This window comes from Thalassophryne amazonica, chromosome 3 (assembly GCF_902500255.1).
Source record: "Thalassophryne amazonica chromosome 3, fThaAma1.1, whole genome shotgun sequence".
In the NCBI taxonomy this organism is placed as follows: Eukaryota; Metazoa; Chordata; class Actinopteri; order Batrachoidiformes; family Batrachoididae; genus Thalassophryne; species Thalassophryne amazonica.
Window position 1 is genome coordinate 45,201,530 of NC_047105.1, and position 27,736 is coordinate 45,229,265.

General features: G+C 44.1%; 2 protein-coding genes across 6 annotated transcripts; one reads left to right on the forward strand and one right to left on the reverse strand.

Moving 5' to 3' along the window:
• The first annotated feature begins 677 nt into the window (after positions 1–677).
• On the forward strand, positions 678–9,666 carry sp1 (sp1 transcription factor). 5 transcript variants are annotated; one of them, XM_034166144.1, is made up of 6 exons: positions 678–764; positions 1,399–1,475; positions 3,506–4,889; positions 7,334–7,481; positions 7,648–7,841; positions 8,045–9,666. In XM_034166144.1, exons 1-6 carry the CDS (start codon positions 758–760, stop codon positions 8,335–8,337), a joined length of 2,103 nt encoding a protein of 700 aa, XP_034022035.1. In that variant the 5' UTR covers positions 678–757; the 3' UTR covers positions 8,338–9,666. The 5 variants fall into 5 exon arrangements, with proteins under 5 accessions (XP_034022035.1, XP_034022036.1, XP_034022034.1 ...); XM_034166145.1 differs by having other exon boundaries at positions 7,340–7,481; XM_034166143.1 differs by having other exon boundaries at positions 3,506–4,886; positions 7,331–7,481.
• On the reverse strand, positions 9,462–27,468 carry LOC117507748 (cell division cycle-associated protein 7-like). Its single transcript, XM_034167559.1, has 9 exons — positions 27,442–27,468; positions 27,064–27,177; positions 21,361–21,708; positions 21,057–21,149; positions 20,659–20,799; positions 11,496–11,639; positions 11,267–11,416; positions 10,025–10,161; positions 9,462–9,848 (listed from the first exon to the last, which is right to left on the reverse strand). Exons 1-9 carry the CDS (start codon positions 27,466–27,468, stop codon positions 9,827–9,829), a joined length of 1,176 nt encoding a protein of 391 aa, XP_034023450.1. The 3' UTR covers positions 9,462–9,826.
• Between the last annotated feature and the right edge of the window lie 268 nt (positions 27,469–27,736).

Here is a 27,736-nt window from a genome sequence, read left to right on the forward strand (position 1 = left end):
CTTTATTCTCGGAATATTATGATTTTTTTCCTCGTATTATTATGACATTATTCTCGAAGTCAAAAAAAAAAAAAAAAAAAAGAGAAAGAAATTCAGCATGGCCCTAAAACTCTGTCGTATTATTTGGCCCACGCATACGTAACCCCCCCCCCCCCCCCCCCAAAAAAAAAGTAAAACAAAAAACTCAAACAATTTCACAGTTTTGTGCTGCTGAAATGGTGTAGCAGAACCAAAGGCTTATAAACACCTATCCCTTTTATCATTAAAAATATTAAATAAAGACATACACTCACAACAACAAATACCAAAAAGAAAAAAAAACAAGCACAGACAGTATAGATTAATCAATGAACTAAAATTTCTCAACACAACAGAACAAACAATAGTGCATAACGCACAATAAAAAAACAATAACAAAATCAGTTAACCTAATTATTCATACTATAACAAGTAATTATACTGTTTTTATAAAGTCTTTTAAAGTAAACTAAGGTACCAGATTTATATTTATATATATATATTATATATATATATATATTATATATATATATATATATTATATATATATATATATAATATATATATATATATATATATTATATATATTGGTTCTGCACGGGGCAAACCGGCTTTCTGTGGTAACAAATCGAACGAACCCATGTTTGTGCTTCATAGGTAGAGAATTTGTCAAGTTAGTGTGAATTGTTGAAAAGTTGTGGGGGGGGGGAAGAAGAGAAACTCCTCCCGTCTTCAAATTATGAGCAGTAAGTCAAGTTTTTTTTTTTAAACGGTAATATGTTGTTGTGAACGCAGCACTAAGTCGGCAGAAGTAAGTTATAAGTAAATTAACTTTACACGTATTGCATGTTTGGAATGTGTGCCATCGTTTTGTAGTTTTTGGGTTGCGAACATTTAAAAGCGTGAAACTATTTAACTGTTGGGTTTAGCTAACAACATTTAGCCGACTAGCATAAGATAGCTAAGTGCTTTTAACTTTAAAGGAACTTGTTCTTGGTTGACAGGTTGCGCGATTGATTAAGTTCATTCGTCCGTCGATTTATATATGCTAATTGTGCGTGTTTAAGCGCAGTCGGAGCTGTTTTTCTGTTCAAGTCGATATTTGGCTTTTTTTTAAGTAACACTGCTTGACGTTAGCTTAGCTGATAAGTTAGCTGGCCCTTTGGGGCACTTGTGGCATGTATTTCTGCTTTTCTCCTCTGATCGCTCAGCACTTATTTTTATGGAGTTGCTTGTGGAACAGCTTAATTTCCTCCCTTTGCTGCTGCCTTGGTTATTTAAAGCCATCAGCCTGCTTCGACGCGTCGCTGTTTTACTGCTCGGGATCGAGTGTTTTGCTGCGTGTGAGAAGTAGTGATCTTGCGAACTTTTCTTCCGCAGATCAGCAGCAGCAGAGTGACATGGCCGCTGTGGAGAGCGGTGGAGGCTTCAGTCAAAAGAGAAACACAAATTCACAAGTAGGTTAACCAGATGATAGCCGGCAAGAGGATTATCACAAAATCTCAAGGGGTCTTTTCTCCTGCCCGTGCGTGTGTTGTTGATCTTGTCTGAAGAGCACATGTCACTGGGTGGGGAGTGGGCAGGTAATGTCGCCCACACGGGGAGTTCCCGTCAAACCCCGATACACACACCACGTCTCGCTCGGCCCATTTGGCTGGTCGTGGAAGGGGTGGCTAGAGAAGTGTGTCAGTTTATAGGTTAATATTAAGTGTGGGAGGGAGATGGGTGGGTTTTGGGGGAGGGGAGGCAGAGCCCGCAGACACTGCAGGAAGGAATGTGGTCCCGCCCTCACCCGCTCCTGCCCACTCTCCATGAAGTGCTGCTGTGGTTAAAATAAGCGATTTGCTTTGCAAGTGTAACATTGTAAAGTCTGTAAGTTTAGGAAAGCTGCAACTTATTAGTTTCAAGATCAACTAAAGATTTTTTCCCTTTTTTAAAAAATTGAATATTAATCACTATACCTATAAAAGATTCAGAAATGAGGTAAATTGATAGTTGATTTGTTTACCACCACCCCACCCCACCACAAAAAACACAACTAACATTAGAGATTGGATTTATTCCTGGTGCACCACAGAAGATTATAGAAAATTACCTAAACGCAGGATTTGTCAAATCTTTGTACTGTACATATTTTAAATAGAGTGAAATAAAAAATATATAATACCATGATTATTATATACAATACGCATTGGTAGGGATTGGACTTTCTGTGTGGAGTTTGCATGTTCTCCCGCGTTTGTGTCCAAAGACATGCAGGTTAGGTGGATTGGAAACTTTAAATTGTCCATAGGTGTGAATGCGTTTGTTTGTGTATATGTGGCCCTGCGCCAGACTGGCGTCCTGTCCAGGGTGTACCCTGTCTCATGCTGTATGACTGCTGGGATAGGCTCCAGCCCCTGCGACCTGATCTCGGATAAGCGGTTGAAGATGTGTGTGTGTGTGTGTGTGTGAATAAATATTGACGCATTTAGGAAGTGACATTGAATTGTAGGTTTATGTATCTCGACCTGAGAGTCTGAAGAGGAGTCCTATTGTCAGTTTCAGGTTTTATTTTTATACATATTCTGAATTGCTCTCTCTACCATAAGACTGTTTTGTTGTAATAGGTTTTTCTGTGACAATGGCAGCCTAGTTGTCCCATTTAAGGTTTATGTCATTCTCTCATTTTGTGTGTAAATATTTTCCATTGAAGTGGGGGGGGACTCCGATAATTGTTCATATATATATAAATTCAGAGAGTATGTGTTTCTACTTTTATGATTAGAAAACTGGCAAATTAAGTTAAATATTGCTCAGAATTCCAATAGGCACATTTAAGAAAATGTTTATTTTACTGTTAAAGCTGTTGATGGGAAGATGATTGGAACAAAAAACTTTGCTTTGTAGTATAGTGTTTTAAATTATTACTTTTGTTTTGTTTTTTGATTGGACAAAAGTATCTACAAATGTTACCATGGTTTATGGTGATGTTATATATATTATTTAACATGTTGAAGACTAAATTGTTAAAAATGATTAAGAGACAAAACAGTAATGAAATACATAATTAATTGCTACATGCAATTTATATATATATATTTATATACACACACAGGCACATTTAATGCATCATAAAAGTATTAAAATGATGAAAACCTGATAAATATTCATAAATTAAATGTGTGAATTTCAACTTTAATGATAATTGATATGAAAATTTGTTTGTGTTTACATGTGACTTTTTTCTGTCAGTGTCTTAAGTTGCAGGACCTCAAAAACTAGTTTAGGAAAAACGTGACAAAGTATGAATGATTGTTTTGCAATCATTTTAATATTAAATGATCATCTGCAACAGTTTGTGTGGTATTCTCCTGGCCAGTACATTCACAAAGAAATTATTTTTATGGAATAAAAAAAATATAGCTCACATTCACTTTTGTTGGAACTGATTTATGTGTTGACAGTGTCATACTCTCTTTCTTCCTTTGGTTTATTCTCTTTCTAGGACTCGCAGCAGCCCTCTCCTCTCGCCTTGTTGGCAGCCACTTGTAGTCGAATCGACACCCCAGGGGAGAACGATTCACCTACTGACCCACAACCAAGTGAGCAGCAACACCTAAACCTGAACCAAGGTGTTTTCACCTCTAGTGCCAACAGCTGGCAAGTTGTCCCTGACAACATTCAAACGAGCTCGGGTACCAACGCTGTGTCTAGTGACTCTTCAGGAGTGATGGCAGGTGGAGACACAGGAAAGAGCAAACAGGTTCTGTCACCATCAACAGCTTCTGCAGGTATTCAGGGACATCAGCCGCCACAGTATGTCGTGGCTCAGGCTCCAACTCTGCAAGGTCAGCAGGTACTAACCACCCTGTCAGGTATGGTGCCTAATATTCAGTACCAGGTTATTCCCCAGTTCCAAACAGTAGATGGCCAACTGCAGTTCTCTCAGGCTCAACAGGATTCTGCTGCATCTCCAGCTGTAGCACCGGGGCAGTTTCAGATAGTGTCGTCTCCGAATGCCCAGCAAATAATGGCCACAGCAAACAGAGCGGGAGGGGCAGGAAACATCATAACCATGCCCAGTCTCATTCAGGGAGCCATTCCCATACAGAATATCAGTATAGGCAGTGGCATGCTACCAACTCAGTCACAGTTCTTGGCAAATATGCCAGTGTCTCTCAATGGAAACATAACTTTGTTGCCCATCAGTACTGGAACAAGTGGTACAGGTGGAGATGGAAATGGCGCAGCAGATATTGGTAGAAACCAGCAGCTTGTGCAGCAGCAGCAGGGTGTGTCTTCCACCAGTGGATCTGGTTACATGTCCAGTACAACCACTGTCACCACACAAACATCTTCTTATGGAATAACCCAAACGCAGAACAGCAACGGAGCAGTGACCGGCACGTTTCAGCAGAACAATGGTTCTTCTGGTGGTGTCCAGGCGCAGCCAGACAGCAGAGAGGGACAGCAGCTGCAGCAGATCCTTATTCAGCCGCAACAGCTCACCCAGAGCGGAACACATCTACAGAACATCCAAGCTGGTGCTGGAGGTCAGGTTTTTGCTGCTCCAACACTTAGCCAGGAAGCCCTCCAGAATCTTCAAATTATGCCAAACACAAGCCCAATTTTCCTGCGTACTCTTGGCCTCAACGGTGAAGTCAGCTGGCAGGCCATTCAGATCCAGGGTTCAGCAGGAGCACCGATCACTCTGGCCCCCGTGCAGACCCTCCCTCAGCTGGGCCAGGCTCAGGGTGCTGCTGCCGCTGGAGGAGTATCTGTCAATGCAGTACAGATGCCAGGAATCCAGACCATTAACCTCAACACACTAGGTACCTCAGGACTGCAAATGCACCAGCTGCAGGGTGTACCCATCACCATCACCACAGGTCAGTCTGCCACACAGGGCTTTTATTGTTTCACAGTTTAAAATGTGTGCATGCCTTTAAAGATTAGGATAGTCTAGATTTTTCTTTAATGTGCTACATTTACATCTCAAGACTTTTTTTTTTTTTTTTCAATGCTTGAACCTGAGTGTTCCACGTGTGGAGAAACTTGCTTGTCAACAGACAAGACTGCAAGAACTTGTGCACGGGTACAAGTCTGCAGCTTATTTGTACCATGGTGTTCATTTGGTTCAATATTAGCTTGATAACGTTGGCCGATAAGTTAAGATATTCGCTGATGTATTTGTTTTGTCTTCTGATACTATATTTGCAAATAAATCCAACCAGCTGTGTTGCTGACTGAGCCGTGCTGCCACATTGGAATTTAGATGCATAAAATATTGGCAGTTCTGTTTTCCTAATTTAAAGCTAGAAAGTTCTGACAAAGAGCCAGTTAATACAAAAAAAAAAAAAGGCTTCGGGGGGATCATAATTACAGAATCAACACTTGGTTCAGTAAAGTAGGTGATCCCTAGAGGGTGTTTGTGAAACCTGCTCATTCACAAAATCAAATCTGCTGAGATGTAGGCATTTGAGATGTCTAGCTGAAATTTGGTAAAAAGCCAGTAAATATTGTTCACTTTATCATGGACACAAAAAAGTGACTGATGCATGGACAGACTCACAGAATGCATTTCTACAATCCCCTTGTGGCCTTACGGCCAGCAGAGCAGATCAGTATTTGCGCTGTAGGGGATGATAGAGTTGCGTAAGAAATGTATGTACTTTGCATGATGATTTCGCTTAGAATAGCAAAGTACCGCCTATTGTTGCACTTGATCTTTGTTTGCTGTAGTGCACTGTACTGGTTTAACCAGTTCACCTGGCCTCATATTTCTTTCAGTTCTTCACTGCGCTCTAAATGTCTTTTATTCCCCCAACCTCAGTAAAAGTGTGGTTCAACAGTGTTCACAACATGGTTACACAATTGTGAGTGGTGTTGGAGCTTCTGTATCACTGTGGGGGATGTAACTAGACCCCTCCCACTGTTAAGCAACTTTTATCAAGTCTTGAGTCTTTCTCGCTTGAACAGTCCCTCGCATTTTTGTTTGCGTGGGCCTCAGCTTGTAACTTTTTTTAACAAAACTGTATTTGCAGTCACTCTGTATTTATTGCATGTAATTTGACTCGCGCTTTATAATTTGATAACATAGTTGATTGTTTTGTTTTTTTTAATAGGAACATTGTTTTGACGTATTATGTTGACACACCAATTAATTAAAAATATAGTCATTATATACTTTTTTTTTTTTTTTTGGCGGGAGTGTCCACTTGTCAATCAATATAAGTCTTGTAAGCGCCACTCGCCCTAAACCATTTGATTAATTTAATTGAAACTTGGTAGCACACCGTATGAAGATATACACGACATACCATTCTGGTCTGACATATTCCACAGGAGATAACTGTTGACATTTGTGTTTAATTGATATACTGAATTCATAAGCACAACTCCTACTGAACTGCTTTATGGATTTCAGTTTTAACTTCACACATATCAAGAAGTGAATGATGGAAAATAATTCAGGTGTAGTGTCTACAAGGAGAGATGATTCCACCTTCATTTGTTGGTGTATATGCGTGTGTAATTAGTATCAAGTTAAAATGTGATATTTATCACATTTTAGTGACCTTTTTTTAACTGGTGTTACAGCATGACACTACCATAGCCACAAAACCTAGGCCTTGGAAATTAAAAACACTGACAGCAAGCTAATTTAAAGCAATATGTAACATCAAAACCACCTGTATGTTTAGAAATAGAAGTGTCTGCTTTGACGACATATAAAATCTTTTGAGGAGGATTGTGTGACCATGTGGCGAGGTTTCGATAACCTCTATGAAAGAATCAAAGTATCAGTGTGTTCCTTTAAATGAATACAATACGTTCCTATGTGGTGACAGTAATGTCTGCCTCACCAAATAGCCTTACCAGGTCTTAGTCTAGCATGCGCTAACCATCCAGCAGGTGGCAGTCAGATCTACGGATATTACATAAGCAAAACTAAGTTGCTTTGTGGGTTGATAGTGCATCATAGTTCACTAGATTTTACTGTTTGGCCTCATAAGTCCTTATAATTTGGTGACACAAGATTTGGTACAAGATAATGGTAGAAATTGGTACAATTTGGTACAAGATTTTTTTTTTTTTTTTTGTATCGAGTTGTCATGTTAACCTGGAGGGGATGGATTTAACTATTCACTGACTGCATTTTACAGGGTATATGCATAGGCTTTTCCAAATCCCAGGAGAACTGAATCCTCTGGTAGCTCTGGCATTTTTTTTTTTTTTTTTGTATTTTGCAGTCACGCTATAATTATGCAACAATACTGAAGTGTAACAAAATGCTAGTAAAGTTTTAACAAAAAAAAAAAAACACCTCTTACTGCAGGAGAGCAGGGGTTACAGATGGGAGGTGACAGTTTGGATGACAGCACAGCCATGGATGATGAGGACATAAGCCCACCACCCCAAGGACGACGTAACCGGAGGGAAGCCTGTACCTGCCCCTTCTGCAAGGATGGAGAAGGACGGTACGTTATAACCTGTTAACTGTTCCCTCCCATGGTATCTGTAATGTGATTATTTACAAGGCAAGAAACAGTAATTAAAATGTAACATGTTCTGTTCTATACGTAGCCTCTTCTTGGAGAAGGTGTCATGAATTCAATAACTCTTCTGTATATTTTCTATATGAAGTAGTGACCCAAGTAAGAAGAAGCAGCATATTTGCCACATCCTTGGGTGTGGAAAGATTTACGGCAAGACATCCCACTTAAGGGCCCACCTCCGCTGGCACACGGGAGAGCGTCCTTTTGTCTGCAGCTGGTCTTTCTGTGGCAAGAGATTCACTCGTTCAGATGAACTCCAGCGACATAAGAGGACACACACAGGTAATGCTGAAGATTAACATGTGGACACACACAAACCTCTGTTTCTCTTAAGGGCCCATGCTATGTGTTAGCATCATCTCTGTGTCTTTATTTTTCATTGTTGGGGTCAATTACTATTCTTAGAATGTCACATTATTCTAACTGTGTAGGTGTTGATCTGAGTGGAACTGCAAGAATTTAACTGGGGTCTCCCCCCCGTTCAGGTGAAAAGAAGTTCCTCTGCCCAGAATGTCCGAAACGTTTTATGCGCAGTGACCACCTCTCCAAACACATCAAGACCCACACGAACAAGAAAGTGACAGTTCCAGCTACGCCAGTTACAGCTGACACATCTTCCCCTGCGGCTGGAACGGAAACTGGATCAGTCGGTGCCAATGACCAGCACACTATTGTCTCCATGGAAACCTTATCGCCAGAGAGCATAGCGCGATTAGCCAGCAGTGGGATCAGCATGGTGCAGGTGGACCTTCACCAGATTAATGGCAACAGCTACTAAGGCCGGTTGAGGAGTGTGAAGACTGTCGGTAGATGTTTGATTGGGATGTTTAGGGTTAAATGGGCTGACTTTACGCCTTAGGCTTCAAACAGGATGGGTGCTCATGAATGCAACAGAACACTACTAAATATTAAAGAAACATGGGTTTTCTTTTTGCATTTAAGTAGCATAAAACGTTCAAGTGGAGGAGTTAAAAGTTTGAATTGTGTAACAATTACACTGCAGCCATGATGTCCTGTGGGACCCAGTTTGACTTGTTGACAGGATTGCAATAGTCATTTGGTGTTCCGAACAGCTGGGAAGTTAAGTCCAGTTGCAAGTTTTTTTTGTTTGTTTGTTTTTAAGTGAAGTCTGTTCGACAATTGTAATATTATGATTTGCCCTTTAATCACATCAGGTGCTTTCTGTCCTCTCTGATACATTCCTCTATATTTGGGTGCCTAGATTTGGCAAAAAGTGTGGGGTTTTCATAGAACTGATATTCACAAACTATCTTCATATAGAGACTAATGTCAAGTGTTTTGAGGGCTGGAATTATTTGGTTAAAACCAGTTCAGAGCCAGAAACACTAACAAGCGAGTGTATAGGTGTGTAAGGACACCAAAATCCTGCAAATAACCATGTAACCTGTAGGTACACACATGTAAGCCATCTTGTTTTGACTTATCAAAGCAAAGGTTCTTTGGTGTATATATTGTAAAGGCTAAAAGAACTCTTAGCGTAGGTTTGGTGATATTTGGGATTATGCAAGGGTTTGTTATATAAAGCCCTCATGCAAGGAAATAAATGGTATGTAGATTTAATTATGTATACATGAACCTTTGTCATAGAATGTATTTTAATATAGTACAAATATCTGGTATATTTAACCTGAATTTGCAATCCGGTTTTGCCCCCTGTGCTCCCCTTTCAGTTAAGTGTCATTGGGTTTATAATTACAGCCACACAACAAAATGTCAGCTCAAACCAAAGGTTCATCCTGCACCCTAGTGAGATAAAACCCTTTCTGGTCCACAAAATGTTTTTGTGATACAAAGTTATAACTGGAAGAGCTCCAGCAATATACAAAACTCAGGTGCTTATCTTTAAAGATGTCAAATTGTATTAAGGTTTAAAGGCATGGGCTTTTTCTTTTCTTTTCTTCTTTGAGTGTTAATTGTTCACACTTGATTTGATACACAATTGTAACATACTAGTATGAGATGGTTAACAGATTAAGTTAATTGGACAAGTGCTCTTACATTTTTGACCCATCGTAAATAAGGGATTTTGTATTGTGTGTATAATACTACTGCAAATACCAACAGTCTCATTAAAATTTTAAATACACTTCATGTCTTGGTTGTCACTTTGAAACCTGCTTTAAAAAACAAAAAGGTTTATTGAAATAAGTTTACAGGATTAAAACTAACCAGCAGTACAAAACTTAAGAGGTGGTTTAGCCAACTGCTCCCTCTAGTGTCTTGAAGTCAAATCTGCATCATCTTCCTTACGCTTCAGTTTGTTGGAGGCTGGAGGAAAAGAATTTCACATCGTCTTAATTACTTCCAACATAGAACCTCGATAAAGCAGTTTTACAGTAAAACGATTCAATACCTTTGTGCCAATACTCAATCCTGCACCATTCATTTAAACAGTTCCTGATATGCACATCAGCGACAAAATATTGAACACTGTAGTGTCCTACCTGCTGAGGTAGGAATGGACGTCAGAGAAGCCATGGTACTGGGCCAGAGGGAACAGGATGCCGGTTGGACAGTGGCCTTCCCACTGCCGGCAGAAGCTGCAGTTGCAGATGCCTCTACAAGGAGGACACTGCCACTCCTTAAAGAGTAAATACTATTACAGATACATAGAAAGTGTAAAAGCACCAAATATTCCATTTTATAGTAAGTTTGCCAAGACCCTAGGTCACACTACCTGTTTAGCCCACTTAACTGTAAATGGATACTAGCCTTGACTGGGGAAGTAACTTGCAATGGACTGTTGTCCATTGCAAGTTACTTGCAATGGGAAGCATTGGACTCAGCTGCTTCAGAATACGGGAATAAGCATCAGCATCAATGCTCCTCAGGGACTAGGACTTCTGTGCCAAGTCTAGGGTATTCTGCCTGTGTGATTCTTTTGAGTCCCACAAGGTTGATGCTCACTTCAGCCATGCTTCAGCATACTATGAAGAGTCCACAGCTCCCCTGGATGAGAGCCCAGTCAATCACAGGTTACTCCACCAGCCAAGACCAGTACCAGTTTTCAGCTGCAAGGACTGGGACAATGCAGATGAAGGTCTTGTCCAAGAGCAAAGACAGGTAGCCTGCAGCATACACCTTGAATCAAACCAAGGTCTATAGGTTAGTAGCACACAGACCCACCTGCTCTACTGATGTATACTAATGGAACCACTGAAAGTGTCATGCTTTTAATGTCAGAGCAGAAGGTCTGCAATGACGAACACTCACTGATAATTTCATTAGGTACCTTGCCAGCACTTAGTTGGTTGTCCTTTTGCCTTTTACCATCTAAAAGTCACAAATCCAGTGTTTGCCCAGTTTTACCATTTAGCCTAATCTAGTAACCCAATGTAGGATCAGTTTCCTGTTCTTAGCCCACAGGAATTACACAGTCTGACCTTCAGCAAATCCTCTTGGTAATGTCTACATGCCTTGAGTTTCTGCCATGTGATTTGCTTGATTAGGTTTGTTCACTTTAGTGGAGCAGCTGTCCCCAGAGTGTTCCCCTCCAAATTTGAGCAAAAAGGTTAAATTCAGTAAAATGATTGCAGTAATCCTAAAAATAATCTGTGCATTTGAAACCCTTAATCCTGGAAATTTCTGCGTATGATTTTGAAACTACGGCAGCAGTAGGGTTTAATATTAAACTGTTGTCCAGTTCCACTGTTGCAGAACATGTGCACGTCGGTTTGCAATCTGACCGGATCGAGCAGCACCTTCCTGACATCCTCTCCGTATCGGTTCCTGAGGCACGGCCCACAGAACTGGCCCTGAATCCCACGACAGGTCTCACTGCGACAGCACGTCTTTGTGTCGATGGTCTTCTGACGGCACTGATGGCACGTGGAACCCTGAGTACAGGCAGATGCAAGTCCAGAAACTTTAAAGTAGACCATTTTTTAAACAGTGAGATGAACATTTTTTTCTTACTGTGATTCTGTTGTAGATTTTATCAGTCATGTTGTCTGCGACCAGCTGAAGTTCGTCCTCCGTGATCTCTTCAACTGGACGCACAATATGAGGTTTGCTCTGGTTGGGTCTTTGGGTGCCGCGGCGCTGTGGGGCCCGGCACACCTGAAACGGAGAGGACGGTGAAATATTTTGACTAAAATACAGCAAAGAGAAGAGAAGCTAACTATAAGGAAAACAGCCTACACAAGACAAAAATATAGTACAACCAATATTTTTGAACATTTCTGACCGAGCCTCAGAATCTCAACTGTACAATGACAGTACAGTGAATGCTCAGTTCAGCAATGTTAGAAAAATTGTTCCAAAGAAAATAGGCTGTGGGCCAGAAGGGGGTCCCTTGGCCTCTTGGAACTAAAAATAAATAAATAAATAAAATAAAAAATGCTTTTTTTTTTCTATAAGCCTCTACATCTAATAAACATGAATTTGAATGTCAGCATTAAAAAAATATTAGCATGCAATCCATCATTTTTTTTTTTAAAGCCTTCACTTTCATCATTTTAAGGTTACAAATTTAAATGAATGTAAATACGCATAAGCACTTCTTCTGGAGAACTGGGTGTGCTTGAATTAATGTATGCTGAAATCCAAAGTGTGCTTGTTTCCAGTGCAGAAGGTTCCTGGTTCAAGGTCACCCCTTCCCACTCTCCATGTAAATGGTAAATGGACTGCATTTATATAGCGCTTTTCCATCTGCATCAGACGCTCAAAGCGCTTTACAATAATGCTTCACATTCAGATGTGAGGGTGCTACCATACAAGGCGCTCACTACACACCGAGAGCAACTAGGGGATTAAGGACCTTGCCCAAGGGCCCTTAATGATTTTCCAGTCAGGCTGGGATTTGAACCGAGGATCCTCTGGTCTCAAGCCCAATGCTTTAACCATCACCTCCCCAAGTAAAGTGGAGTTGCATCAGGAAGGGCATCTGGCATAAAGCCTGTGCCAAATCAACACGCACATCCACCTTGGATGGGGCCAAGGGACCCACTTCTGGCCCATGGCCTTAAAAAAATAAAAATAAAAAAATCCTAGTATGTTGTCTTAGATCCACTTAAATCGAACCATACCTGTCATTTTGATGTTTACACCCAAATATAACACTATTATACACAGTAAGTTATGGCCAAGCATTATTTTCAAACTATAACAAATTCTTTATTGTCCCTTCCTGAGTGCCATCAACTTCAGTTCATTCTGACATTCTTCAAAGCAAGATCATTTGTGATCAATGAGACTGATCAGTTTTTTTTTTGTTTGTTTGTTTAAAATAGGGCATGCATTTTAGCTATTATTTAAAGTGAAAAGTGTAGCTAGAGTTGCATTAGTCACACGTTCAACGCACTGTAAAAAAATGTTTTGCATTGAGCTGTTGGGAAGGTGTCGTAGCACGGACCCACAACAGGGGGCGCAAATGAACGGACAATGAGTAAGCCAAAAAGGTAACAATTTAATGTTGTGATATTACACAACGAAACATGTCTTAATTTCACAGTCAATAAACACCAGGTGAAGTGTGGGCAGGCTCGAAGATAGAAGACGCCCGACGAGAGAGAAGCCGCGTCCCACACGGCCTCCACCACCAACGGCCCGAAGAACACCGGAGCCGCCAAGTCCCGAGTCCCCAGGTGGCCTCTGTCTTCGACTGTCGACCCTGGTACTGCTGGCAGAAAGCAGAAATATGATGTGTGAGTGTGAGTCCGCACACTCAGTAATCTATAGTCCAGATACTGTTAGGAGGGAGCACCTCCACCTCCAAATCACACACACTCGTGCAGCTCCTGTTTGTCCCTCTTCTGGGTCTTCACAGGAATGCGACTGCACACAGAATAAAGTTAGACAGCGTATTAGTCAGCAGAGAAATTACCTTGGTTCTGGTAGTCGATTTCTCGGCGGGGAGGTGGAGTTGCAGTCCGGCTTTTATGGTAGTGATGATAACGAGTGACAGCTGGTGCAGAGGATGAGTGACAGCTGTCACTTCTTCTGGGTCTGGCGCCCTCTCGTGCTTGGAGCCCGCACTCCAAGCAGGGTGCCCTCTGGTGGTGGTGGGCCAGCAGTACCTCCTCTTCAGCGGCCCACACAACAGGACCCCCCCCTCAACGGGCGCCTCCTGGCGCCCGACCAGGCTTGTCCGGATGTCTTGTGTAGAATTCGGCCAGGAGGGCCGGGTCCAGGATGAAGCTCCTCTTCACCCAGGAGTGTTCTTCAGGTCCATACCCCTCCCAGTCCACCAGATATTGGAAACCCCGGCCCTTACGACGGATGTCCAGGAGCCTGCGGACTGTCCAGGCAGGCTCCCCGTCAATGAGCCGGGCAGGAGGCGGCGTAGGTCCCGGAGTACAGAGGGGCGAGGTGTGGTGTGGTTTGAGACGGGAGACATGAAAGACAGGGTGAATCCGCAGTGAAGCCGGGAGTTGAAGCTTCACTGCGGCCGGGTTGATGATCTTGAGGATACGAAAGGGTCCGATGAATCTGTCCTTCAGTTTTGGGGAGTCGACACACAAAGGGATGTCCTTGGTCGAGAGCCACACCTCCTGCCCGGGCTGGTATGTTGGGGCCGGGGAACGTCGGCGGTCCGCATGGGTCTTGGCCCTCGTCCGGGCTTTTAACAGGGCAGAGCGGGCGGTCCGCCACACCCGGCGGCACCTCCTGAGGTGGGCCTGGACCGAGGGCACACCGACCTCTCCCTCCACCAGCGGGAACAATGGGGGCTGGAACCCCAAACATGCCTCAAAAGGGGAGAGGCCGGTAGCAGACAAGACTTGGCTGTTATGGGCATATTCGATCCAGGCCAGATGGTGACTCCAGGCCGTCGGGTGCGCGGAGGTGACGCAGCGAAGGGCCTGTTCCAACTCCTGGTTAGCCCGCTCTGCCTGGCCGTTGGTCTGGGGGTGGTACCCGGACGAGAGACTCACGGTGGCCCCCAGCTCCTTACAGAAACTCTTCCACACCTGCGAAGAGAACTGGGGACCACGATCTGAAACGATGTCCGATGGTATCCCATGCAGCCGCATGACGTGGTGGACCAGAAGGTCTGCCGTCTCCTGGGCTGTCGGGAGCTTCGGGAGGGCCACGAAGTGGGCCGCCTTGGAGAACCGGTCCACTATCGTGAGAATAACGGTGTTGCCCTGGGACGGCGGGAGGCCCGTGATGAAGTCCAGGCCGATGTGAGACCAGGGGCGATGAGGCACCGGCAGGGGCTGGAGGAGTCCCGTCGTCCTCCGATGGTCTGCCTTGCCCCTGGCGCAGATGGTACAGGCCTGGACGTAGTCCCGGACGTCGGTTTCCAGGGACGCCCACCAGAAGCGCTGCTGGACTACTGCCACGGTCCTACGCACTCCGGGATGACAGGAGAGCCTGGACCTGTGACAGAAGTCCAATACGGCAGCTCTTGCCTCTGGTGGGACGTACAGTCTGTTCTTGGGGCCAGTCCCCGGGTCCGGGCTCCTTGTCAGGGCCTCCCGGACGGTCTTCTCCACGTCCCAGGTGAGGGTGGCCACGACAGTGGACTCGGGGATGATGGTCTCGGTGGGGTTCGACAGCCCCGCTTTGGCTTCTTCTTCGTGTACCCGGGACAATGCATCTGGTTTTTGGTTCTTGGTCCCGGGGCGATACGTGATCTGGAAGTCAAAGCGCCCGAAGAACAGAGACCAGCGGGCTTGCCTGGGGTTCAGCCGCTTGGCGGTCCGGATGTACTCCAGGTTCCGATGGTCAGTGAAAACCGTGAAGGGCAACGATGCCCCCTCCAGCAGGTGTCTCCACTCTTCAAGAGCCTCCTTCACCGCAAGAAGTTCCCGATTGCCGACGTCATAGTTCCGTTCAGCTGGGGTCAACCTGCGGGAATAAAAGGCACAAGGATGGAGGACTTTATCAGCCTCCACGCTCTGGGACAGCACGGCTCCTATCCCTGAGTCAGAGGCGTCCACCTCTACTATGTACTGGCGATCAGGATCAGGCTGCACCAGAACTGGTGCAGTCGAGAACCGGCGTTTCAACTCCTGGAACGTGGCTTCGCACCGATCCGACCAGGCGAAGGGGACCTTGGTGGAGGTCAGGGCAGTCAGGGGGCTAACTACCTGACTGTAACCTTTAATGAACCTCCTGTAGAAATTTGCAAAGCCTAGGAACTGCTGTAGTTTCCTGCGGCTTGTTGGTTGGGGCCAATCTCTCACCGCCGCAACCTTAGCCGGATCAGGGGCGACGGAGTTGGAGGAGATGATGAACCCCAGGAAGGACAAAGAAGTGCGGTGGAACTTGCACTTCTCGCCCTTCACAAACAGCCGGTTCTCCAACAACCGCTGTAGGACCTGACGTACATGCTGGACATGGGTCTCAGGGTCCGGAGAAAAGATGAGTATATCGTCCAGATATACGAAGACGAACCGATGCAGGAAGTCCCGCAAGACGTCATTTACCAAAGCTTGGAACGTCGCGGGGGCGTTAGTGAGGCCGAACGGCATGACCAGGTACTCAAAATGACCTAACGGGGTGTTGAATGCCGTCTTCCATTCGTCTCCCTTCCGGATCCGAACCAGGTGGTACGCGTTTCTAAGATCCAATTTTGTGAAAATTTTGGCTCCATGCAGGGGCGTGAACACTGAATCTAACAGAGGTAACGGGTATCGGTTGCGAACCGTGATCTCGTTCAGCCCTCTGTAATCAATGCATGGACGGAGTCCGCCGTCTTTCTTGCCCACAAAAAAGAAACCAGCACCCATCGGGGAGGTGGAGTTCCGGATCAGCCCGGCAGCTAAGGAGTCCCGTTCCGGACGTGAGAGGTTGTACAGCCTGCTGGACGGGTACTCAGCGCCCGGGACCAAATCGATGGCACAATCATACGGTCGGTGCGGGGGAAGAGTGAGTGCCAGATCTTTGCTGAAAACGTCAGCAAGATCGTGGTACTCCTTTGGCACCGCCGATAGATTGAGGGGAACTTTGACCTCCTCATTAGCCGTAGTGCCGGGAGGAACCGAGGATCCTAAGCACTCCCGGTGGCAGGTTTCGCTCCACTGCGTCACAACCCCAGACAGCCAATCAATCCGGGGATTGTGCTTCACCATCCATGGAAAGCCCAAAATCACTCGGGAGGTAGAAGGTGTTACATGGAACACTATCTCCTCCCTGTGATTCCCAGACACAACCAAAGTCACTGGTTGTGTCTGATGTGTGATTAATGGAAGCAGGGTGCCATCTAGTGCTCGTACCTGCAATGGTGCCGGCAGAGCCACCAGAGGGAGCCCTACTTCCTTTACCCATCTGCTGTCCAGCAGATTCCCTTCAGACCCTGTGTCTATCAGTGCTGGGGCATGAAGGGTTAAATCCCCACAAAGGATTGTTACTGGGATTCGTGCAGATTTGCGGGGTTTTCCCGCGTGCGTGTTATGACCCACCCTTAGCCCAGTTTCTAAGGACGGGCGTTGTAGTTTGACCGTTTTAGGGCAGTCCTTCTGCATGTGCTCGCAAGAGCCGCAGACGAAACACTCCCCGTGGGCCAGCCTCCTTTGTCTGATGTTTGACTTTAATTTGGCCCTACTCGTGTCCCTAGCCTCCTCAGCAGGGGGAGCTGTAGCCACACGGAGCTCTCTGGCAGTGAAGCGTGGGGACGACGTCACCTTGTCGGAACCGGAAGGGGGAGGGACGACTCGTGCCCGGTCATGCCTCCCGGCCTGCTCCCGACGATGCTCGCTTAAATGGTTGTCTAAACGTATAACCAAATCGATCAGCCCGTCAAACTCCCGCGGTTCCTCCTTGGCCAGTAGGTGCTCCTTGAGGACCGGGGACAGTCCATTTACAAAGGCGGCGCGGAGCGCAACGTTATTCCAGCCGGACCTCGCTGCCGCGATGCGGAAGCCGACTGCATACTTGGCTGCGCTACGACGCCCCTGTCTCATCGACAGCAGCACGTTCGAAGCGGTCTCGCCTCTGTTGGGATGATCAAACACTTGTTTGAATTCCCGTACAAACCCAGTATAAGACGTTAGGAGCCGTGAATTCTGCTCCCAAAGCGCCGTAGCCCATGCGCGTGCCTCTCCTCGAAGCAAATTAATAACATAAGCCACCCGGCTAGCGTCTGATGCGTACATGACGGGGCGCTGTGAAAAGACGAGCGAACACTGCACGAGGAAGTCCGCGCACGTCTCGACACAGCCCCCGTACGGTTCCGGAGGGCTTATGTATGCTTCAGGGGACGGTGGGGGGGTTCGTTGAACGACCAGTGGAACGTCTGATACAGGCCCAGGACCAGCCAGAGGAGTGGCTGCAGCAGCGCCCTGATCGCGCGCTTCCACCCTGGCGGTGAGAGCCTCCACCCTCCGATTAAGGAGGACACTCTGCTCGGTCACTAATTCTAACCGGGCCTTGAAGGCGGTTAAGATCTGCTGCAGCTCACTCAACCCGCCTCCCGCTGACGCCTGCGCTCCTGGCTCTTCCATTGGCCGTTCAAGCTGGAGTTGACGCCCCTCGGAGTCCATGACGATGGCCGAGAAATCCTGTTGGGAAGGTGTCGTAGCACGGACCCACAACAGGGGGCGCAAATGAACGGACAATGAGTAAGCCAAAAGGTAACAATTTAATGTTGTGATATTACACAACGAAACGTGTCTTAATTTCACAGTCAATAAACACCAGGTGAAGTGTGGGCAGGCTCGAAGATAGAAGACGCCCGACGAGAGAGAAGCCGCGTCCCACACGGCCTCCACCACCAACGGCCTGAAGAACACCGGAGCCGCCAAGTCCCGAGTCCCCAGGTGGCCTCTGTCTTCGACTGTCGACCCTGGTACTGCTGGCAGAAAGCAGAAATATGATGTGTGAGTGTGAGTCCGCACACTCAGTAATCTATAGTCCAGATACCGTTAGGAGGGAGCACCTCCACCTCCAAATCACACACACTCGTGCAGCTCCTGTTTGTCCCTCTTCTGGGTCTTCACAGGAATGCAACTGCACACAGAATAAAGTTAGACAGCGTATTAGTCAGCAGAGAAATTACCTTGGTTCTGGTAGTCGATTTCTCGGCGGGGAGGTGGAGTTGCAGTCCGGCTTTTATGGTAGTGATGATAACGAGTGACAGCTGGTGCAGAGGATGAGTGACAGCTGTCACTTCTTCTGGGTCTGGCGCCCTCTCGTGCTTGGAGCCCGCACTCCAAGCAGGGCGCCCTCTGGTGGTGGTGGGCCAGCAGTACCTCCTCTTCAGCGGCCCACACAACATGAGCAACATTGCAATCATATTGCTTTCCCAGTTCCCCAACAAAATGAAAATGCAGGTGAATGTGAAACGCTTGTTGGACTTTTACTTATTGAACACAGTATTGCTGCATCACCAAACTACAGCACCGTGCTCGTAGAGCGCAAATCTCCGCCAACACTAGTTTCCAATTCCACAAATTTTTACCTTGGAAAAAAATTTCAAGGTCAAAGCCCTGTTATAAGTTGTTTTTCATAAGCTAAAATATACAAAATATAGATCCAAAGGGCTTTTCAATGTTAAAATCAAATATCTGTTAAATTCACAATATGGATCAGATGCAGATCAGACTTTATCTATTCATCGAGAGTGCCAGTTTGCAGAGGTGGGACGAAGTCACTGTCAAGTCGTGAACTGGCAAGTCTCAAGTCCCAAGTCACAATTCACGTCTCAAGTCAGCTTGCACCAATTGGTGGTCATTATGACTTGAGACTTGCCGATTCATGACTTGAGAGTGACTTGCTGGTGACTTTGTCCTACCTCTGCCAGTTTGCACCACATTGTTACAAATGAGAGTGATTGAGGCACTTTTGATTGAGATATCATGTAAAATGTACATCAAATGGGCTTTTCAATATTACATTCAAATAGCCACAAAATCCGCAATCTGGATCAAACTTTGTCAGGTGATAGTGAGCGCCAGTCTGCACCTCACTTTCAAATATGAGAGTAATTGAGACATGTTTGATTAAAATATAATGTAAAATAAACATTAAATGGGGTTTTCATTGTGAAATTTAAATGGCCACAAAATGTAATCTGGATCAGATCTGGATCAAACTTTGGCAGTCAATAAAGGATACCATCCTACATAACACACTCAAATATGAAAGAAATTTGATCTGTTTTGACAGAGTTATGAAACTTTAAAATCCATTCATCGCTAAAGATAAGCATTTTTTCTAATTTTCCGAGATTTTTCCTGACATTGCTCTATGACCTTGAAAACTGAATCAGCTTTTACCTATGATAGGACTCTAAAGTAAAAAATGTCACAATAATTTATGAAAAATTGTGGCCTCCAGGCTGTTCACAAACAGACAAAGAAACAGGGGCAATAACATAACCACCTCCAGTGAAGTTGGGCAGAGGTTATGAAAAGCAGTCATATTGAAGATCTCACCAAATATTAACAATTGTACCACTGGGGGGGTGGCAGTAATAATTCCTTTGAAAATTTCAGGCTACACTGTAATTAACACTGCAACATAGCATTCAGATACACTAAAATTTCACATTATGGAAGCAATCTTGTAATTCTCTTTCGCTGCACCTATAACCTTACAATTCCATGATACAAACATTTTCTGGGTCATCAAGGTACAAACTAATGATATAAAAGGAAGTCATTCATTCATTCATCTTCTATCGCTTAGTCCAATTAAGGGTCGCGGGGGGGCCGGAGCCTATCCCAGCAGTCATAGAGCGCGAGGCGGGGTACACCCAGGACAGGACGCTAGTCTGTCGCAGGGCCACAAATAGACAAACAAACACAGACACACCCACACACACACCTACGGACAATTTTTAAGGATTCCAATCCACCTAACCCGCATGTCTTTGGATGTGGGAGGAAACCGGAGGAAACCCATGCAAACACGGGGAGAACATGCAAAATCCACACAGAAAGGCCACAGGAATTGAACCCACGACCTTCTCGCTGTGAGGCAACAGTGCTAACCACTAATCCACCATGCTGCCCAAAAAATATAAAAGGAAGTCATCATGCCAAAATGAAATTAAACATGTAGCTTTTATATTAAATGTGAAATACAACTAAGCCACCTGACAGACGTACAGACGTGAAAGTATTTCATCTGGAAAATGTTCCAGTTTTCCTGATTTGTGGTTGTTGTAGTTGAGTTTAGATTACAAATTTACCTCCAGCAGCTCCTCCTCCAGGCTCAGCTGCAGTTCTGTTTCCTGGGGAGCTGAAGGATCAACAGATCCCCCCATGGAACGAGTCTGTCTGCGGGTCACTCGCTCTGGGTTCTTCCTGGATGTAATGCCTCCCACACCAACCTGTAAGTGAGGTTAAATAAATGAATCACTTTATTCTATAAAATCTTTTGTCCCAAGGTTTTAGAAATGCCTAAGATTATCCATCCAGGATGGAGATCCTTTGTGTTGAGTCCCCAACAAGATTCATTTTCACCATCCTGTTCCATTTGAACATTTGTTCATTTGTGTGCTGCCATTTATCCACATGGCAAATTCTTTTTTTATTTATTTTTGAAAAAAATATGGGGACATTAGGGAAACTTTAATGGTTTTCTTACAGAGAGTCTCCCTTTGTGCTGTTTGCTTGCTTGTTTCTTCAGAAACCCTTCAGGATCTGGAATCTTCTGCAAGTCAGCCATCAGATGAGCCAACTGGAACAAAAAACAAGATAGTCAAAAGGACAGCACAAGATCAAGAGAAAATTCATGCTTGAGATGAAGATTACACCTCTCCAGTATGTGCAGGAGCAAATAAATTATTGAATGTGGAACCATGGGGAAGTTCTTGTCCAAACCTTGGGTATTCTTGTTTGCTACTTTGAGAAGCACATTACTGGTTTGTGTGTCTGGGTTTCCACGTTACCATCACTTTGTTGGCCTTGATGTTCTTCTCTCTCTTGATGAGAAATGATTCTGACTCATCTTCCACTGAATCGGACCCGGCATCTTCTTCGGAAGGAGACCATCGGGCCACTGATGTCTCCACATCTTTCACCTTGACCCTTCCTCCTTTATTTGCCCATCTCCTTTTACTTCCCTTTTCTTCCTCCTTTGCATCATCCTCATCAGTGGACCACTGGACACAAGATGTGGAATGGAGTGCCACCGTCAGCCTGAAGGTTCTGGCAGCAGCACATGGTTTAGATGTGGATTTCTGGTCTTGGGTGTGACGATCAGGCTGGTCTTCACTGTCATCTCCCAAATCAGAGATCTGTTGGGCATTAATTAGGTTAAGTTACTGTGAATATTCTTTTGATCAAAGTGAGTTAAAAGGAAGTAAGTAATCACTTTTATGAGTGTCAAACCAGATCTTAACAAAAAAAGATAAGCGATGGCGTGTCAGGGAAGAGTTGATTCAATTTTCATGTAAATTCAGTATCGCTCCAAGTTTTTCCTTTATTTAAATTTCTTCAGATTGCAAGTTTTCCTTTTTTGATTGTGCATTGGTGCCTCATGACATCATAAAGATCTGACTAGAGAATAACAAATAATAACTGCCCCCTCTTGAAGTTGTCTGAGGTAATAACGGCTGATGGATCTTTGTGCCCTTTGTTAGATTTTCAAGTTGGGAATCAGTGTTCATTGTCCCATAAGCCATGGAAGCATTTTGCAGTTAATTACCAAACTGCCTCAAATGTAGCCATTTTAAATTCAGTTCAAAATCTTTGATTTAGAATTGTTAATGCCAGTGAAGAAATACAGTTAAAATATTATTTAGAACCATGAATAGCTTACTGAAGCTCACATGTCACTGTACTTTGTACAAAATAATTTCAAACCAGTGAACTATGGTATCTGAAAAAAAAATGGAACACCTTGAGAAACTGAAATTGAGTTAAAATCATGCCATGTTTTTTTTGGCTGGTTTATTTGTCACCCCAAGGAAACATGGTGGAGGAGGGGGCCATGGGGCAAGGAAGAAGGAATTAAATTTAAAAATTTTGTCTTGTAGCATGATTTATTATTATTACCATGACAACACGGACATTTTAAAACATGTTCTAACAGTACTTTATAACCAAAGGCTATTCATTTTTGAACATCAAAGAATCATTTACTTTGTACCAAACGACAATAAACAGTTTTACTTTTCAGGAAAATGAATTTACTTCAAGTTTATCAATTTAAAAATACTGATAAAATTGTTAAAAAAAAATAATCCCCATGCTGGATTAATAAAGGTGTTATTTTACAAATGAGACATTTTGGCAAACAGAGAATTTTATTTTTTTCAAGTTCTACATTTTAAAAAATGGTATTGTGGACTCACAACATGCAATTAGCAATTTAGCAATTTAGAAATTAGCTAAAGCTGGCATATTTACACTAAGGCATGAAAATGTACAAAGTGTTCATTAATTTGCATTGTCCTCATCAAATAAACAATAAATTAATTAATTAATTAAAATCACTGGATTAACTTTTGTGATTTACTACAGCAGAAAGATTAAAAAGGGGCGGAGAGAGGGGGCGGTGCATTTGGCACCATTGGTGTCACAATGGCTCCGCCCACACGCGCAGACTAAATCTGTTCCGGTGTGACGAGAAGAGAGGAAAAGTGATTATTAGGGCCCGAGTAGGCAACGTCCTACGAGGACCCTATTGTAATTGCGCTGTTTATTATTATTATTATTATTATTCTCACTCTTGAAATCGAAATTTCGGCCTCTTCCCATGCTCAAAAACTCACCAAACTTTCCAAAGTCGTCCAGCCAGATCCGAAATTCAATATTTTGGGGGCGTCGCACATGGTCACAGAAAAAAAAAAAAAAAAAAAAAAAAAAAAAAAAAAAAAAAAAAAAAAAAAAAAAAAAAAAAATCGCAAAATAGCGCCCCCTATAAATTTTCAAAAACCCCTCCGCATTGGGCTTTTTTCGTCGTAGCCTCACGAAATTCGGTACACATATTTACCATGCCAGGACGCACGAAAAAGTCTCTTACTGTCATGGTGAAATATCGACAGGAAGTCAGCCATTTTGATTTTAAGTTTCGATTTTGAGCAAATTTTTGCCATTTCTGGCCATTTCCACTACTTTGAACGAACTCGTCCTAGGGATTTTATCCGATCGTCTTCAAATTTGGTCAAAATCATCACAACACAATGATGATCAAAAGTTATCAAAAGATTCTAATTACGTCAAAAGGCGTGGCTGCTAGGGGTCGTCAAACTTTGGCGAGCTTTTCGGAGCACGCCATTTCACTTCATCATAGATCCTTCAAACTTGCTGAACATGAGGGCTCCGCCCTGAACGTCTACATATCTTAAGTTCCCACCTGCACCATAGCGCCCCCCCGGTGGTGGCGGGAAATGTCCTATTTTTACTTTAAGAGGTCCTGATGTCACATACTTAACCCAATCAACTTCATTCCACTTCTAAAACATGCACAACAAATTGGTGAACGTAGACAATGAACGCCGTGAAGTTACGAGTAACGGCGTCCGTGTGGCGGCGTGCCGAATATTGCCCATTCACCATGAAATTACGTTCATTTTGACGGCTTTAATTTTGTCACATCATCATGAAAATTGATACACAGGTCGAGCACGACAACCCCTCCACATGGGGGTTTTTTGGAGTAGGGAGATGAAAATTGGTACACGTGTGACTTTCATAGACATACAAAAAAGTCTCTTGCACCATGAGTCTACTCCAAACAGGAAGTCAGCCATTTTGAATTTTCTTCTCATTTTGGCGTGATTTCCACATGCTGTATTTGAACAAACTCCTCCTAGGGATTTTGTCCAATGCACTTCAAATTTCTTCCACATCACCCACAGATGATACTGACCAAAAGTTATCGAAAGCTTTTCTTTATGCCGAAGGGTGTGGCCGCTATGGCGCCGCCATCTTGACCCTTTGCCATGGAACATTATACTTAAACAGGTACTGATGTCACATACTTAACACCATCAACTTCCTTCCACTTCTAAAACATGCAGAACAAGTTGGTGAACATAGGTGATGATCGCCGTGAACTTACGAGTAATGGCTTCTGTGTGGAGGTGTACCGAATATCGCCCCTTCGCCATGAAATTACGTTCTTCCTTTTGACGGCTTTAATTTTGTCATATCATCATGAAAATTGATACACAGGTCGAGCAAGACAACCACCTACAATTCATAGGGGCCTCGGCCATGGGCGGGGCAAAGTGCCTCAATAGCGCCCCCTTGAAAATTTCCAAAACCGCTCCCAATAGGGTTTTTTTTTTTTGGAGTAGGGACATGAAAATTGGTACACATGTGTGACTTGCATAGACGTACAAAAAAGTCTCTTGCACCATGAGTCTACTCCAAACAGGAAGTCGGCCATTTTAAATTTTCTTCTCATTTTGAAATGATTTCCACATGTTGTATTTGAACGAAATCCTTCTAGGGATATTGTCCAATGCACTTCAAATTTCTTTGACAGCATCCAGAGATGATACTGACCAAAAGTTATCGAAAGCTTTTCTCTATGTTGAAGGGTGTGGCCGCTATGGTGCCGCGATTTTGACCCTTTGCCATGGAACATCAAGTCATGATAACTCCTTCATGCTTTTCCTGATTGACTTGAAACTTCACATGTATGATGACGGTTGGCTCCTGAACACACCCAGCCCCTCTGTTTGTACACTGAGTGCCCCCTAGTGGATGAACAATCAACATGTCATAACTCCTTGATGCATTGTATGATGTGTTTAAAATTTTAACTGTGTGATGAGTGGTTGCCCCTGCATGCACATGCCCACATGTGGTCACAAGGGCACCCACTGGCCTGGGTAGGCGGTTGCGCGGAACGAGGGCCCGTATATGACTGCTTGCAGTCCTAGTTATTATTAGGGCCCGAGTAGGCAACGTCCTACGAGGACCCTATTGTAATTGCGCTGTTTATTATTATTATTATTATTCTCACTCTTGAAATCGAAATTTCGGCCTCTTCCCATGCTCAAAAACTCACCAAACTTTCCAAAGTCGTCCGGCCGGATCCGAAATTCGATATTTTGGGGGCCTCGTACATGGTCGCAGAAAAATCGGGAAATAGCACCCCCTAGAAATTTTCAAAAACCCCTCCGCATTGGGCTATTTTCGTCGTAGCCTCACGAAATTCGGTACACATATTTACCATGCCAGGACACACGGAAAAGTCTCTTACTGTCATGGTGAAATATCGACAGGAAGTCTGCCATTTTGATTTTAAGTTTCGATTTTGAGCAAATTTTTGCCATTTTTGGCCATTTCCACTACTTACATTTGAACGAACTCGTCCTAGGGATTTCATCCGATAGACTTCAAATTTGGTCAAAATCATCACAACACAATGGTGATCAAAAGTTATCAAAAGATTCTAATTAAGTCAAAAGGCGTGGCTGCTAGGGGTCGTCAAACTTTGGCGAGCTTTTCGGAGCACGCCATTTCACTTCGAACGGCTGTCACGCCCACATACTTAATCATAGATCCTTCAAACTTGCTGGACATGAGGGCTCCGCCCTCAACGTCTACATATCTTAAGTTCCCACCTGCGCCATAGCGCCCCCCGGTGGTGGCGGGAAATGTCCTATTTTTACTTTAAGAGGTCCTGATGTCACATACTTAACCCAATCAACTTCATTCCACTTTTAAAACATGCAGAACAAATTGGTGAACATAGGTGATAAACGCTGTGAAGTTACGAGTAACGGAGTCCGTGTGGCGGTGTACCGAATATTGCCCATTCGCCATGAAATTACGTTCTTCCTTTTGACGGCTTTAATTTTGTCACATCATGAAAATTGATACACAGGTCAAGCATGACAACCTCTTACAATTCATAGGGGCGTCGCCCATGGGCGGGGCAAAATGCCTCAATAGCGCCCCCTTGAAACTTTCAAAACCCCCTCCCCATAGGGGTTTTTTTGGAGTAGGGAGATGAAAATTGGTACACATGTGTGACTTGCATAGACGTACAAAAAAGTCTCTTGCACCATGGGTCTACTCCAAACAGGAAGTCGGCCATTTTGAATTTTCTTCTCATTTTGGCGTGATTTCCACATGTTGTATTTGAACGAACTCCTAGAGATTTTGTCCAATGCGCTTCAAATTTCTTCCAGATCACCCAGAGACGATACTGACCAAAATTTATGGAAAGCTTTTCTGTATGTTGAAGGGTGTGGCCGCTATGGTGCCGCCATTTTGACCCTTCGCCATATGAACATTATACTTAAACAGGTACTGAAGTCACATACTTAACACCATCAACTTCCTTCCACTTCTAAAACATGCAGAACAAGTTGGTGAACATAGGTGATGATCGCCGTGAACTTACGAGTAATGGCTTCTGTGTGGAGGTGTACCGAATATCGCCCCTTCGCCATGAAATTACATTCTTCCTTTTGACGGCTTTAATTTTGTCATATCATCATGAAAATTGATACACAGGTCGAGCAAGACAACCACCTACAATTTATAGGGGCCTCGGCCATGGGCGGGGCAAAGTGCCTCAATAGCGCCCCCTTGAAAATTTCCAAAACCCCTCCTCCAAAACCCCCTTTTTTGGGGGGGGGGGGGTACCTACGGTCATAGTTGAAGGTTATTTAGGGGACACACACCTGATCGATGAGTTCACTGTCGGAAAAACCATAAAACGTTTGATCACTTTCGGACTCGTCAGCAAACACATCAGCCAGCTGTTCACAGAGGGACTGGAGTCCTGAAAGTCCAGCCTGACACACACACACACACACACACACACAACACACACACAACACAACACAACACATCAAACACTCACATTAACAATAAACACATTGTTTTGAGAAGACACGTTACCATTTTACCGCTGAGGACTGTGAGGCTCAAATACTGTGCACGCCGCCTGTCAATCAGTTATGGGGGAGGGGGTGGTGGTGGTGAAATGGGTGTGTGCATTTTGGCGTTCAGCGCAAAAAAGGGTTCGATCAATTTAAGCTCCGCCCCCGAGCACCGACTTCAAAAATATTCAAAATGTCAAACATTCGTTTTAAACTTTTTTTTTTCATCTCATGTGCGTTGGAGGCACGTGAGATAAAAAAAAAAAACAAAAAAAACATCGGGGAAACATCGTGGACGTGAGCAACAAATTTTAAATTTTTTTTAATGTTAGAGTTACTTAGGATCTGCCTCACAGCCACCAGTACAGTAATAAAACGTTAAAAACGTCTGAGAAGGAATTTTTTTAATGCTTATACCCTGAACACCCCACTCCTCCCGCCAGTCACAGTATTAAACAAAGCAAATGTGTGT

Bases quoted from the DNA above. Each gene is read 5' to 3' on its own strand.
- sp1 (XM_034166144.1), top strand. The intron at 7,482-7,647 runs GTACGTTATAAC...TTCTATATGAAG, and splicing joins TGCAAGGATGGAGAAGGACG to TAGTGACCCAAGTAAGAAGA. The intron at 7,842-8,044 runs GTAATGCTGAAG...CCCCCCGTTCAG, and splicing joins ACATAAGAGGACACACACAG to GTGAAAAGAAGTTCCTCTGC.
- LOC117507748 (XM_034167559.1), bottom strand. From the start codon at position 27,468: ATGTTTGACATTTTGAATATTTTTGAA. The intron at 21,709-27,063 runs GTGTGTGTCCCC...AATGCCCAACAG, and splicing joins ACAGTGAACTCATCGATCAG to ATCTCTGATTTGGGAGATGA. The intron at 21,150-21,360 runs GTAACGTGGAAA...TTTTTGTTCCAG, and splicing joins TCAAGGCCAACAAAGTGATG to TTGGCTCATCTGATGGCTGA.